Raw genomic sequence first — 15,973 nt, forward strand, 5'->3', positions numbered from 1 at the left:
GGTGCGATCTACAGTGAACCGGTCAGGTAAATTAACCCTGGGCTCAGAATTTCTAGAGGTGGACATAACAACTCGATCATCCTGGGAATTGACCCGGAGGGTTAGTTCTTGAAGTTTCTGAGATAAATGGTGAACCTGACCAGCAAGGATTTGAGCGGGTGAATGTTTAGTTGGAGCCATAATCCCTTTCTTTGACAGTATTGGCCGGTTATAATGTTACACTCTCCAGGGAGCGTTGATGAACCCTAGCAGGGTTTTCCTGAACGCCTGGAGTGTGTAGGAATGGATGAAAGGGAAGGACCACTAAACTGCGCTGAATAGAGAAACAGTGTATGACAGAAAAAATACAATTTAATATATAAAATACATAAAAATTAAACCAGTATCGACACTGAAGCGATAAAATAATTGAAATTACTGCAAATAAACAATCACTCAGTATATTGAACTTGAGTGTATGGATAGTCACCCTTCCTGTGTGGTCCACCAGTACTGGGGAAGTCCTTTTGTTTTGTGGATTATAATGTCCAGTGGATGGAAAGTTGGGGTCTCTTCCTCTCCTTTGCCAATATGGAACCGGGTCTATTAGGAGCTGGCGTTCCTCCAGAGATGATGTTGCCGCGGTGAGTTTGGAGAGACAAGCCACTTGGTACGATGGATGTAATGATAGTCTCCACTGGAAATATCAGATTCCTACCTGATAATATGTTTTCCTCTACTCCTCCATGGCAGCCACACACTAGGTTCCTCCCCCACTGTGCAGTACTCGTAAAGGGAAAGGAAAGACACATCCCCTATATAAGGACCACTCCTCCCCTTGGTCTGTGTCTTCAATATTCCAGCTTCAAAACAAAACACAGTTCATTACACTCCCCCAACCCAAATAAGGGCCGGGAATATATGCTGCCATGGAGGAGTAGAGGAAAACATATTATCAGGTAGGAATCTGATATTTCCTCTACCTCCTCCCATGGCAGCCACACACTGGGTGTTACCCCAGCAGTAATAATATAGGGAGGGATATTCATACAAACCATAAAAAACAATGCCGTCAAAAAAGAAATAAATAATGCGCTGGATAAAAAAGTTTTCTTCTTCTTTAACGGTGCCTCAGATAACTGCTCTGAGCACCCCCCTGCCGATGCTTGCATCTGCTGAGGACCAGATGTCCACCCGATAATGCTTTGAGAAAGTATGTATCGACACCCATCCTGCTGCCTTGAATAGCTCTTCCACCATGGCAGATACTTTCTCTGCCCATGTTGTAGCTATTGCCCTTGTCGAATGAGCTTTCAGCCCTTTTGGAAGCTCCTCCCCTCTTAATTCGTAGGCTTTTTGAATGCAAGATTTTATCCATCTTGCAATGGTATCTTTCGAAGCCCTCTGGCCTATATTTTTATCTTCACTTAACACAAATAAGTTTTTCGCCTTCCTGTGTTCCTGAGATCTTTGAACGTAAATCTTCAGAGCTCGCACTACATCCAATTTATGAAGCCTCTCTTCCTTCTCATTTCTTGGCTTCGCACACAGGGATGGCAAAACTATCTCCTGATTAATGTGGAAAGTAGAAACTACCTTCAGAAGAAAGAGAGGATTTGTACGCAACACAACTTTATCCTCAAAGAAATTAAGAAAGGGTTCTTCCACCCATAGGAGGTTATTCTGGTTGGTGCGTAAATTTCCGAATTCTTTTGGAGCGGACCGCACGCCACGCTGTGCGGACATTGTAAGAAGAAACGCCCACAGGTCCTCCGCATTTGGACGGACTCACTCTTTAAGAAGAGGGCGTGTTTACGGACTACATCCAAACCTTGCGTGTGCGGTGGCCACACAAAGATTCTGCACGGTCTTACATCGTCAGAACGGATGGATGTATATTTATATTAGTGATACCAAGTTCTGTCCATTGCTTGCAGTGTAAATGTGTGTAAAAAATGCAGCCGTGCTTTCAGCATATATTTGTGTGTTTTGTTATGGTCCATTTAAGCTGCAATGGTTCCAATTGAAGCAATGAAAAGAGTGTAATTAATGAGTAATGAGTAGAGGAGTGGATTGTATGGTGTTCAGCTGACATTGGTTTAGGTGCGGCCGTACTAATTGGGCGATCCGAATGCCTAGCGCATGACCGAGTGGTGTCCGCAAAGCAATACTTGCTTATGGAGACCGCATATTTTCTGCCTTTTGGTTCGTTTGCAGTCGGTGTTCTGTCCGAATGCACGCCTACCAGAATTAGTGCACTCCCTCATGTACGCTCATGTTTACGCCCAGTTTAGCCCACTTTGAAACTACGCCCCTGTGTAGTTCCAAATGACGCCCATATTACGCCCATATTTCCCGAATGAATGCGGTGCACATTTCTGTATGGTATTAGTGAGAACGAGTACGGAGACCGTGCGTGGCACATGCGCATAGCGTTGCCCACGCATGCGCAGACGGCTAAAAAACGCCAACCGTAAGAATTCACAAATTTACGCATCGACCAGAATAAGGCCCTTAGTGCCTGCAGTTCTAAAACCCTTCTTGCTGAGGTCACTGCAACTAAAAAAACTACTTTCCACGTCAAAAATGTAATTGAAACATCTTGCATGGGTTCAAAGGGAGGTTCTGTCAACACATCCAGTACTAGGTTTAAATCCCATGGGGCTAAAGGCTGCCTAATTCTAGGCCTAATTCTACTAGCCGCTTGCACGAACCTCTTCACATATCTGTTGTCAGCTATATCCTTGTCCAAGATTGCCCCCAACGCTGATATCTGCACTTTCAGTGAGGCCAGGGCCAGTCCTTTGTTTAACCCTGCTTGCAAAAAAGACAATACTGTTGCAATATCTCCAGAGTTATTTCTTTCTTCCTTACACAAAAAACTAAATTTTTTCCAGATTCTATAATATGAGTGTCAACTACTTTCTCTGAGAAACCTTTTTTTTAAAGTTCCTGGACTCAGCAGCCATGCCGTCAGGTTCCAGGACTCCGGTTGAGACCTCCAGACTTTCCCTTGGAACAGTAGATCCGGCAAATCTGGAAGACTTATGGGCCCATCTATTGCCAACCGCAGAACTTCGGTAAACCAGGCCCTCTTTGGCCAATATGGCAATACTGCTATGACCAATGCCCTTTCTCTCCGAATCTTCAGCAGGACCATTTCCCTTATGTTGGAATGTCTTCTGCTGAATTCCCCTGACCACTTGCCTTGAGCAGTTTGAGAGCCACACACCGCTCCCCATCCTGTGCTGCTTGCATCTGTGGTCACTGTTACTTGATCTCTTGGTGCAAAGGACTTGCCTTCCATGAGTCTTTTCCTGTTTTGCCACCACACCAAGTCTCTTTTTGCCAGTTTTGACAACACTATTTTTTGGGTCAAATTTTTGAAATACCCATTCCACTGTGCCAGGAAACACCTTTGAAGTTTCCTCATATGGAACCTGGCCCAGGAGGTCATATCTAATGCTGCCGCCATCAACCCCAGCATTTTCATGCAATCGTCTGATGACACTATAGTTTTTTGGGACATTGCTCTTGCTTCCTGGACTATCTTCAGCCTCGTAGAAACATAGAAACATAGAATATGATGGCAGATAAGAACCACTTGGCCCATCTAGTCTGCCCCTTTTTTTAAACATGTTACCTCAAACCATATTTGATCCTTATTTTTTTGTAAGGATATCAAGATGCTTATCCCAAGCATGCTTAAATTCTACTACTGTATTTGCGTCTACCACCTCTGATTGTAGGCTATTCCACTTATCTACTACTCTTTCTGTGAAGTGATTCTTCCTCACATTTCCCCTGAATCTTCCTCCCTCTAGTTTCAGTGCATGTCATCGTGTTCTGTTGCTCCTCTTCCTGTGAAGAATGTCTCCCACCTGTACCTTGTTAAAACCCTTGATATATTTGAAAGTTTCTATCATGTCCCCCCTTTCCCTTCTCTGCTCTAAAGTATACATACTAAGATCTTTTAGCCTTTCCTGGTACGTTTTGTGATGTAGGCCATGCACCATTTTAGTTGCTCTTCTTTGTACAGTCTCTAATGTATTTATAACCTTCGGGAGATATGGCCTCCAGAACTGAACACAATACTCTAGGTGAGGTCGTTCCAATGACCTATACAGTGGCATTATTATTACTTCTTTCTTTCTACTGCTGATACCTCTCCCTATGCAACCAAGCATCTGACTTGCCTTCTTCATTGCTTTGTTACATTGCCTACCTGCTTTTAAGTCCCCTGAAATAGTGACACCTAGATCCCTCTCTTCCTCAGTAGTTTCCATTATAGTGCCATTTATACTATATTTAGTCTTTGGATTTCTGAGACCCAAGTGCATGATTTTGCATTTTTTGGCATTAAACTGTAGTTGCCGTTCTCTTGACCATTTCTCTAATCTACCTAGATCCTCAATCATCTGTTTTACCCCTCCTGGTGTGTCTACCCTGTTGCATACCTTTGTGTCATCTGCAAAAAGGCACATTTTACCCTCAATTCCATTTGCAATATCACCAATAAAGATATTAAAAAGCACCGGTCCAAGTACAGATCCCTGGGGTACTCCACTTGTAACCTTTCCCTCCTTTGACTGTACTCCGTTTACTACAACTCTCTGTTTTCTGTCCTGCAACCACGCTCTTATCCATTCAACTATCTTAGAATCCAATCCCAAGCTTTCAAGTTTATTTAACAGTCTGCGATGTGGGACAGTGTCAAAAGCTTTACTAAAGTCTAGATAAGCTACATCTACAGCCCCACCTTGATGTATTACTTTAGTCACCCAGTCAAAAAAGTCAATAAGATTTGTTTGACATGATCTTCCTCCAGTAAACCCATGCTGTTTTGGATCCTGTAAATTGCTGGTTTTGAGATATTCTACAACTCTTTGTTTTAAGATATTGAGGCATATTTGATATTATTTCTTATAAGACCAGCAGCCTCCGAGATGGTAACAGACACTTAGTCGTATAGTAATAGAGGAACCAGACACGACTTAATGCCTGGTCACCCATACGACTCCTCTCAATCACGTGATCCAGCTGACAGCTACCACCACTTACCTATACTGTAGGCTTCAGCACATTAAGTATCATAGTGTACCATTCCGTAGGAACATCCTCACCAACAGGAGTAATCACGCTATATATAAATAATCAGGAATTCAACACACACACAGCACGTGCATCTTTTAATTATTGTTCAATGTTTTTGTCAGTCACGTATGTAACCTTTATTTCACCTTTAATGGCTTTCTTTTATTATTGACATTATTAAAAGTTAAATTTTAACATAAATAATTCATCTTCTTCAGTGCGCCAGCTAAAAAGACAATCCTTTTCTTTTTTGCTTCTTGTATGACCATTATTGTCTTTGGCAGCACCCCCATCTATGTATTAATTGCAATTGCAACACGGCAACTTTATATTGGGGACACCCCACCCACAATTACAAATAATCTTGTGCAGAACTACATCCCCCATCCCCCTTCCCCTGCTTATGTTGGTCGTCTAAATAGGCCCAGATAGCAATGCCCTCTTGTCTTAATTTTGCTATTACTATTATGAGAACTTTGGAAAAAGTCCTTGGAGAGGTGGAAAGCCCGAATGGCAGAGCTGCGAATTGATAATCTTTTCCTGCCACAGAAAAACGAAGGAACCTTTGGTGACCTGTAAAAATTTTTATGTTTGGCAATATAACTCTTATGGACTCCATCTTGAACGACCTTACATTCACGAATCTGTTCAGGCGTCTCAAATCCAAGATGGTCCGAAAGCCCCCCGAGGCTTTTCTTACCACAACGAACCTCGAGTACCACCCGGTTCCCTTCTGCTCTTCTGGTACTTTTACTACCACCCCTTGCTCCAACATTAGTTGTAGGCTTGTCAACAAGGCCGCTCTCTCCTCCTTGTTGACCGGAACCGGTGACTGTGAAAAGAAACTTCCTGGGATTTTTGAAAACTCGATCTTGTAGCCAGATTTTACTACCTCCAGCACCCACTTGTCTGTAGTGGATGCCTCCCAGATTTGGTGAAATTTTAGTAGTCTGGCTCCTACCCGCATTATCTTGGCGTCATTGTTGATCTTTTTTTGGCGGGAATCTCAAGGCCCTTTATTCTGCCATTGGCGACTTATATAGCCTCTACCTGGCCTATAAGAAGCCGAATCCCTGAACTCCTGGGACTGTCTAAACGGCTTCACCGGAGGCAATTTCTTTGTTGCCTTGTCTTGAGGTAGCCACACCGACTTACCCCCTGAAATTTTTTAAATTATTTCATCCAGCTGTTTGCCGAAAAGATAATTTCCTTCAAACGGTAAGGACAATAACTTATTTTTGGATTGCACATCTGCAGCCCAAGGTTTTAACCACAGTGCTCTCCGCGTTGCTGCAGCTACTACTGCCTTTGCTCTAGCTGTTAATTTTACAGAGTCCACCGAGGCCTCACACATAAATTCAACTGCTAATTGCAGATTCTGGATTGTTTTTAACAACTCAGACCTTCTTAAACCGTCCAAGACATCGGCTTCCAGTTGGTTACACCACCCTCTTAATACTCATGATGTAACCGCCATAGCAGCTGCTGGTTTCATCACCGCCCCCAGGGTAAGATGTTGTTTCCTAAGCTCCAACTCTACCCGTCTGTCCATGGGGTCTTTGAATACATTTGCCTCTTCTAGTGGCAATGTAGTCTTCCTGGAAATGCGGGCAATAGCCGCATCTACCTTGGGAAGCTCATCCCACGAAGAAGTCTGAGCCATGTCAAACAGGTACATTTTATTCACTTTTGTAGGGACTGCGATTTTCCTATCAGGGTGCTTCCACTCCCCCTGTATCATTTATTTCAGTGATTCGGACAGAGGAAAATGTTTAACTTTCTTTTCCTTGTCCTTGAACAGGAGCTCTTGCAGAGCCAAATCATCCTGTTTATCCTCTATATGCAGTGATTTATGAATTATTTCAAGCAGGTTTTCCACCATCACAGGATTATAACCTGTATCTGCTTTATCTGCTGCTTCTTCCTCATCTGGGTCTTGAAACTGCCACTGACCCTGGATCAGAACCATCAGAGTCCTCAGACAATACTGCCCGACTCCTCTTTAAACTTAATTTAGCTAGGTCATCTTTAGTGACAAAAGTGCCTGCTAGTGTGGTTTTTAACATGTCCACCATACTGGCCATTTGGACCATAGGTATCTGCTGTGGCATTTTGCAACTATCACAGAGGCTGCCAGCATGCTTCTCTGGTAACTTTTTATCACATCCTGTGTATTTACAGTAGGTACATGAATCCTTTTATGCTTGCTCTGCTCCTTCTCTCTGCTAGTTTCCGACCTAAGTGAATCACTCACTACTCTAGCACACATAAAAAAATGACTCCTTCCGCAAAAAAATGCTCCAAGGCTTACCCTGACTTTTTGGACTGCCGTTTTTCTTCCATGGTACCAGGCGGGCGTCCCAGGGGATATGGCAGGCTCCAGTCGCCCTGCTTGTTGATCAGGCTCCAGTTTCTTGCCCTTATAGACCGCTCATGCAGCGGCACCCCTGCGCACCAAACGCTTGTTTAAACAGCTCCCGATTGCTCCCCTGTGGCATGGAGTATCACGCTACTGCAGCTGTATACTCACTGACACCCGGCGTCTTATGCCGGTATTTGCATCTGAGACTCTTCCGCCCGCGGCAGAAGTCGTAATACGTGTCACAATCCGGCGCCCGCTGGTGACGTCCGCCTCCTCTCCATACAGATGAACGGAGGCCAGCACACGCGCCGCACCACGCGCCTGAGGAAGCCACCGCCCAAGCCACTCAGGGTGGCATGCAATACCCGGGTATTAACCCGTGGAAGGCCGGCTCCCACCTTCCCTTCCGACTGACTTGTTACATAGCGCCAGGGGGGATCCTTCACGGGGTAAGCCATCCATACTGCCCATTTGAAAGGGAAAAAAAAGACACAGACCAAGGGGAGGAGCGGTCCTTATATAGGGGATGTGTCTTTCCTTTCCCTTAACTAGTACTGCCCAGCGGGGGAGGAACCCAGTGTGTGGCTGCCATGGAAGGAGGTAGAGGAAAAGGTTGAGCCAAAGATTGCTGACGTATCTACCTGTCTTGTGCCTAGTACTGCCGTATCTACCTGTTTGGTGCCTAGTACTGCCGTATCTACCTGTCTTGTGCCCACTGCCTAATCTACCTATCTTGTGCTCACTGCCTAGTACTGCCGTATCTACCTGTCTGGTCTGGTGCCCACTGCCTAGTACTGTCGTAACTAACTGTCTGGTGCCTAGTACTGCCATATCTATCTGTCTGGTGCCTAGTACTGCCATATCTACCGCCTGGTGCCTAGTACTGCCATATCTACTGTCTGGTGCCTAGTACTGCTGTATCTACCTGTCTGGTGCCTAGTACTGCCGTATCTACCTGTCTTGTGCCCACTGCCTAGTACTGCCATATCTACCTGTCTTGTGTCCACTGCCTAGTACTGCCGTATCTACCTGTCTGGTCTGGTGCCCACTGCCTAGTACTGCCGTATCTACCTGTCTGGTGCCTAGTACTGCCGTATCTACCTGTCTGGTGCCTAGTACTGCCGTATCTACCGTCTGGTGCCTAGTACTGCCGTATCTACCTGTCTTGTGCCCACTGCCTCGTACTGCCATATCTACTTGGCTTGTGCCCACTGCCTAGTACTGCCTTATCTACCTGTCTGGTCTGGTGCCCACTGCCTAGTACTGCCTCATGTGGACAAGTGGATCAGGGCAAACTAAGGACTATATGACTGTGACAGCCCACTGGGTAGATGCATCACCTTCCGCAGCAGCATCTCCTGCAGGCCAGCTCCTTCCAAGGCAGGCTACACTGTGTATCACCGGTTTTAGGAAGAGGCACAATGCCGAAAACCTCTTAAAGAAACTGAGGTAAATCATCTCCCAGTGGCTTACCCCCTTAGACTCTCCTGGGGATTTGTGGTGTCGGGCATTAAACATGGGCAATTTCCAGCACGTGCCATGTTTTGCCCACACAATAAATTTGGTGGTGCAGCATTTCATCAGAAGTGACAGGAGCGTGCAGGAGATGCTTGCGGTGGCCCGCAAAGTTTTCAGACACTTTTGGCATTCTGCTACTGCCTGCCGAAGGCTGGAGCATCAGCAAATACTCCTCAACCTGCCCTGCCATCAGCTTAAACAAGAGGTGGTGACGCGCTGGAACTCCACCCTCTATATGCTGCAGGGGATGTAGGAGCAGCAAATGGCCATTCACGCCTACACGGCCACCTACGACATAGGCAGAGAAGCGGGGCTGCAGCTGACTCAAGCACAGTGGAGGCTGATTTCCATGTTGCGCAAGGTTCTCCAGCCATTTGAACTAGTCACAGGTGAAGTGAGTTCCGACACTGCCAGCTTGAGTCAGGTGATTCCCCTGATCAGGCTGTTGCAGAAGCAGTTGGAGAATGTGAAGGAGGAGCTAAAGCATAGCGATTCCACAAAGCATGTCACTCTTGTGGATGAAGCCCTCCATACACTTTGCCAGGATACGAGGGTGGTCAGTTTGTTAAAGTCAGAGGAATATGTTCTGGCCACCGTGCTCGATCCTCAGTTTAAAGCATATGTTGTGTCTCTGTTTCCGGCGGACACAAGTCTACAAAGATGCAAAGACCTGCTGGTCTGGAGATTGTCATCTGAAGGGGACCGTGTCATGGCCCCAGCTCCTCCTTCATTTTCTCCCAGACCTGTGAGGAAACAGCTGCGATTTCCCACACAACCCGCTGGCGGGGATGAAGAGCAGGGAGGAGGTAGTTTTGTCATCTGGTCCGGACTCTAGGACCTGGCAATGATTGCTGACATGTCTACTGTTGGTGCATTGGATGCTGTCACCATTGAAAAAATGGTGGAGGATTACTTTGGTGACAGCATCCAAGTAGACATGTCAGACAGTCCTTACCTTTACTGGCAGGAAAAAAAAGCAGTTTGGAAGCCTCTGTACAAACTGGCTCTATTTTACCTGTGTTGTCCCCCCTCCAGTGTTTACTCCGAAAGAGGTTTTTTTTTTTAAATTCAATAATTTTTATTGAAAATTTTCAGTAAAACATAAACACAATACCCCCAACATAAATAAGTATATCAATATCAGCGGTCCCTAGATATTAACATACAGAGACGGATGTAACATAGATACGTATTTCTGAGGACATATATATAGACATGCCTAACCAATTGCATTGGTGCAGAGTATCTCTATAGGGTAGACTTTTTGTTTCAATACCCGAAGGCGCCATTCGGGATCGATCATACAGAATGTGTACTATAATAGTACTTATGCTAAAGTATGTAGTAGCCTCCCATTCGGCAGAGAATGCACAAAGAATATTCCAGGGCCACTGCAATAACCGCTTCGAATTAGAAGAATGAGTATATATACTTATCTAGCAAAAAAATAAATAAATAAATAAATGAGCCATAAAACAAACCATCCCCAAACCCCCCACCCTGTATGACCTGCCCCCAATTTAGGTATACTTGGATCCCATAACCACTACCCCCTAATCCACTAACTACGCTAACTGGTACTAACCCTAACCCATACCCACCCTACACCTGATGAACCCCTCCCACCCTGGTATGAAGGAAGCAACCTGTGGTTCCTAGCTAGATTAATACCACACAGTCGTCAGGATACTTTACCAGTGACCTAGCTAAGCTATACCAAGCTAGGCAACCCCCTCCATCTAACCCACCCACCCAGTTGAAGGATATCAGCAGTATGGGCTGCTTGGGGCAACAATAGAAATATAAGATCACATAACAATCGAGAGCAGTATATATATAACCCATAACAATTATATTCAACTACCCTGCTGAAAAAAAAAAAAAAAAGGGAACATAGCATTTGTTGCATACAGTATGTGCTATTCCTATGACTAACATAATAACTGCACAACTTATCCGCACTTAAAGAAGGACATTAACCATAATAGTATTAGAGGAGTATATCAGAAGCCAAATATTGTGGAAGGAAGCTTCAGCAACATGTAGGGAAACATTAGTCTGGCCAAAGTTCCTTGTCTTGGTAGGACGGAAGTAGGGTGTCGAACTCTTCCCATGTCATTCCAGGAGATGTTCAAAGACTGCCATCAGCCATATATATCCAAAGTCTAAACCTCAAAGCCAAAAGTAACCGTATAGAAGGAGTGTTTCGGGGTACCGGAAGCTTGCACATATCAGCAGGATCTGTATTTGCGGCAGGATTATAATGAAAAAGTACCTCATGTTTAGGTCGTGCTGCATATATTCCAGGGTCACAAAGGGGGGGGAGTACATCCAGCCATTTTGTTTCAGGAGATGAGGAGGTTGCAGGAACAATGCAGGAAAGAGTAGTATTCGGATTGCCCTCCTCACAACTTACAGGGGCACATGACAGGGAAAATACTGACTTTGAGGTTTCCTCGAGCTGTCCCAAAAGCCTCTGTGTAGCAGCATGGATAGCTTCAAGGAGCTGTTGTAGGGAGGCATCCATGGTATAGCACTTTGTAGCCCAAAACAGACAACAGCAAGGATGAATGCAGAGAGGTTGTAGTCAATAGCAAGGCTCACCTGCAGGGGCACGTTATATTTCCCCACTAGATATTCAGAGAGGCACGCTGTAAGGAGCAGGGTGTTCAAAACGCAATATGGCAGTGGCTAGCACACCTCCACAGGCGTAGAACAAAAAAAAAAAAAAACAATGCCACTCACCAATATCTATATTGGTCCCCCCAGGTGGCCCAGTATAGTTGTCTTCCACAGCGGTGTCAGCTGCTAATTCAGGCGCCAGTCTGAACCGCAGGAGTAATACAGGGGAATTTCCAAGATGAAAATGGCGCCCGGTGTCAACCATTCAGTGCAGCAGCGATGGGATTCGCTCCCCCTGTACAGAGCACCAGCTGCAGCAGGAGTCGCCAGGCAGCAATGTAGACCTTCTGTGTCAGTCCGGCCCGTGGTCTCCTCCAATGCCGCACCCGGGATGCAGCCGCGCAGGATAGGCACGAGGGGATGATAGAAAGTAAGATGGACTGCAGCACACACCAGGCCCAGCAGAGCTCAACAGGGTTAGAAGAGCACGCCGAAGAGCAGCGGGCAGCGCTGGGAACGCAGGACAGGCAGCAGTGGGTAATCTGAGAGGTTTGAAAGCACCTCGGTACCTGGGACAGGAGTTTAAAGCAGGATAGTGGTGGAGCGCTCCCCAGGCACGTCTGCTCCGAAGTCCGGTCAAGCCACGCCCCCGAAAGAGTTTTTAGTGCAGCGGAGAACCTGGTCAGTGAGCGGCGAAAGAGGTTGTTTCTGCAAAATGTGGAGAAGATCATGTTTATAAAAATGAATTATCAATTATTCAATGAAGACCAGGAATTGCCTCCAGAGATTATAACGGGATTTGTGATTGTGGAGTTCAGTGGGGACGAATTGATAATCTGTGAGGATGAGGAAGTACACACTGAAGGGGCGTGGAATCAGAGGAGGAGGATGACGAGTAACGATGACATCTTGTCACCGTAGAACCATTTGTACAGGGAGATATTAGGAATTTTTTTTTGGTGTGGGGGCCCAAACAAACCAATAATTTCAGCCACAGTTTTGTAGGCCCTGTCACTGAAAAGTTTGGTTTGTTAAAGTGTGCATGTCCTATTTTTGCAACATAAGGGTGGGTGAGAAAGCCCAAGGACAATTCCATCTTGCATCGCCATTCATTAATCCCACTTCCTATAGTCATTCATGGGGTAACTGGACTTGTCTTTCAATGCATAAAACTGTTTGCATTCTTCTTGACAGTGGTAATAAATTTAAACAATTATAATCAATCATAGAGCTGACCAATCCCACTGCTGAGATTAATTGATTGCTGCACGAATCACCTACTGCCCCTTGGCTGCACATCGTAAGCATGATCAAGCAAGATTCGATTAGGAAGGAAGCCACCCATAAGAAATGGTATACAGCTCCAATGCGGGGGTAAAAGTGGTCCTAAAGAGGTGGGGGAACTCTTTTCCATCTGCCACCTTGTAATAGATTAGCCCCCTCCCCTCCATCCATTAGGCAATGATTTAAGAGACAACGGGTAATAAATTAATAATAATCACAAAATTAAACAATCAGATTAAATTAAATCATCATAATCACACAATCAAGCCAGATAGGGGTCTTGTTGAATATTAAACTGATCGAAACAGTTACACACTTGCAAAGAAACTCTGTGCTGCACGAAACGCCCACCGCTCCTTGGCTGCACATGGTAAACCGTGCACAATCAAGCCAGATAGGGGTCTTGGTACTTGTTTGAGATTGTAGCAGGGCAGCGCAGCTACTCGTAAAAACTTGAGCGAAGATCAGTGCTTCTCTCTCCACATCATCTATTATAGATGAGAAGATGTCATCGGGGACATCCATGATCTCCTCTTTATCCAACTTATTTTTGGATAGGATGTCCAGGATGGATGGATGGGTGATTGGGAAGAAGGATTCCTAGCAACAGCTGGGGATGGTCATCCTCCTCGAATGAGCGCACAGCTTCTGGAGGGACGCATGTGAAGCAGTGAGGAAAGGGAACACCCGCCAGATCAGCTGAATCCACCCTAGCAATCAATTGAGTGACAGAAGTAACAGCCAGATAGCCCTCACATCCCAGATAGGTGTCTTGTTGGCTGCTTACCTAAAGGTAAGCAGCCAACAAGACACCTATCTGGGATGTGAGGGCTATCTGGCTGTTACTTCTGTCACTCAATCAAATGTAAACATGTACGGTTAGGTAGTAAGACACCGGTAGCTGAAAAGTGATACATCTCCAACCCAGGGGTCCTAGAGAGGTGGAGGAACTCTTCCATCTGCCACCTAGTAATTGATTAGCCCCCTCCCATCCACCCATTAGGCAATGATTTAAGAGATGACTGGTAATAAATGAATAATAATCACAAAATTAAACAATCAGATTACAGTTATCCAGCTACTTCGGTGCAACCTTTTGCCCTAAAAACAATATTGTGAGGTGTTCAGAATAGACTGTAAATGAGTGGAAATGAATGTTATTGAGGTTAATAATAGCGTAGGAGCAAAAAAAACAACCCAAAATGTTTAGGGGGTGTTTTGGCAAAACCCATTACAACTCAAAACCTAAAGGTAATCAGAACCCAAAACGTGAAAAGTGGCCAGTGCACATCCCTAGTTTATATTATTTTATACCTGTAGCTTTTACTACCCTCCTATGCAGGCTCTTCTCGCAAAAGAAACTTCAATAAAATACTTGCTATAAAATAAATTTATGATTCAATGCTGATCTTGTCTTAGAATTTAGTGGCGTTTTGTATAGTAAACAACTGCATATTTATTAATCTCTCTTACAAGGAACTGTCTGGCACAATCTAATTGCTATGTCGGCAGGGATCGACAGCTGTGATCCCAGATTGCATACCCCCCTATGTGTCTGCAACATGCATAGTCCATGCATGGAGGACACCAACACCCTTTTTAGAGAAAGTATAACAAACTGCCAGCAGTAACTATTAGACTGGTTTCAGTGTGTTTAATTAAATATTGCAAAACCAAAACAAAATAATAATGTTAGTAACGATTTCAGCAATTCATAATATATTGCAAGATTTTTTGGTACTTGTTCAGTTTGTTTAGATATATCGGGCGATCCGATGCAATTTTTTACCTGTTCATAACCCCACTATCCACTACGCATGTATGAGTGTATTTTATATAGTGTGGCGAGCGCAGCTGATTACTGCGCTCGCCACACTATATAAAATCAACTCCATACGTAGTGGATAGTAGGGTTATGAACAGGTAAAAAATCACATCGGATCGGTGAACCTTTTTTGTGTTATTTGTGTAAGATGTAATGAAAATCATGTCAGAGCTCAGTTTGTGTTCTCTATTCCAGACATACTTTTGGGAGATGACTAGTGGTGTAGAGGAAATCCCTCCCGGCATCCTAAATAAAGAGCACATCATTTTTGGGAATATTCAGGAGCTCTATGACTTCCACAACAAGTGAGTGATTTTTCTGCAAGTGTTCAGTTGCCAGACTCTTATGAAGCACACCTTTTTGTATGTGATGGTGATTTATGTACTGTAACATTCAAATTTCCATTAGGGATGAAATATAGTATACCAAGCGTGATGACAGTTGTGCCTAGTGAGTTGACTTAAGATGTGCTGTATTCATCCTCAGGATGCCACGTGCCCAGCATCCAGCATTCCTTTTACAGTACACAATATCAGTAAAATGCCCTGGTATTGCACTGTCAAGGTTTATATTCAGAAACATAATGTGTGTGTAATATATTTATGTACAGTATATATGTACAGTATGTGTGTGTGTGTGTGTATATATGTATATATATATATATATATATATATATATATATCGCAGGAAGGACCGGCACTCTCCACAATCAGCCACTCAGTTGCTGCGTGCCATTGCAGAAATGTATACAAAGCAGAAATCCTCTTGCAAGGATATGCACGTCACTGCAGCCATATAGTCACAGAAACAAATTTATTGAGCCTCGACGGGCCGTTTCGGGGCACAATCCCTTTGTCAAGAGACTTACAGATACAAACAAACAAATACACTCACCAGTGAAATAGTACAGCAATTGCTGCCATTCCGCCCACTCACAGCCACCGTGACCCCACGCTGCCCGCCAACTGTGCCCGGCGCCTAGTTCTGACGTCAGCGGCTGTCACACACTGACACCGTCACCATAGCAACCGGACACGCCCACCGTCCATAGTAACGGAGCGTTGGGAAGATGTCAGCGGCTCTCACCTCTCCCACGCAACTCGCCACAGGATGCAACTGTCAGCGTGGGGACAGAAACCAGGCAGGCGAAATTAACATGTCAAAACATCAGGCATTGTTAAAAGAAACAGATCGGAGGTGCCTACAGTGTGCAGATGTCTCACACGCAACCACTATTTCCTGGTTGATGTGAAACGTTGAGACTAATTTGGGCAGGTGGGAAACTTTGG

At 44.8% G+C, this 15,973-nt stretch overlaps 1 protein-coding gene across 9 annotated transcripts in view; it reads left to right on the forward strand.

Annotated features, from left to right (window-relative positions):
- The window catches only part of KALRN (kalirin RhoGEF kinase), an 856,470-nt gene that overhangs the window by 515,552 nt on the left and 324,945 nt on the right, over window positions 1–15,973 (forward strand). For all 9 annotated transcript variants that reach the window (XR_014450786.1, XM_083153542.1, XM_083153544.1 and 6 more), the window contains one exon: window positions 14,880–14,989. Coding sequence is in view for 8 of the 9 variants with exons in the window: in XM_083153542.1 (XP_083009668.1) it covers window positions 14,880–14,989 (110 nt within the window). In the remaining variant the exon portion in view is untranslated. The remainder of the gene's footprint in view (window positions 1–14,879; window positions 14,990–15,973) is intronic.

Source organism: Crinia signifera, chromosome 7 (assembly GCF_055691185.1).
Source record: "Crinia signifera chromosome 7, ASM5569118v1, whole genome shotgun sequence".
NCBI lineage: Eukaryota > Metazoa > Chordata > Amphibia > Anura > Myobatrachidae > Crinia > Crinia signifera.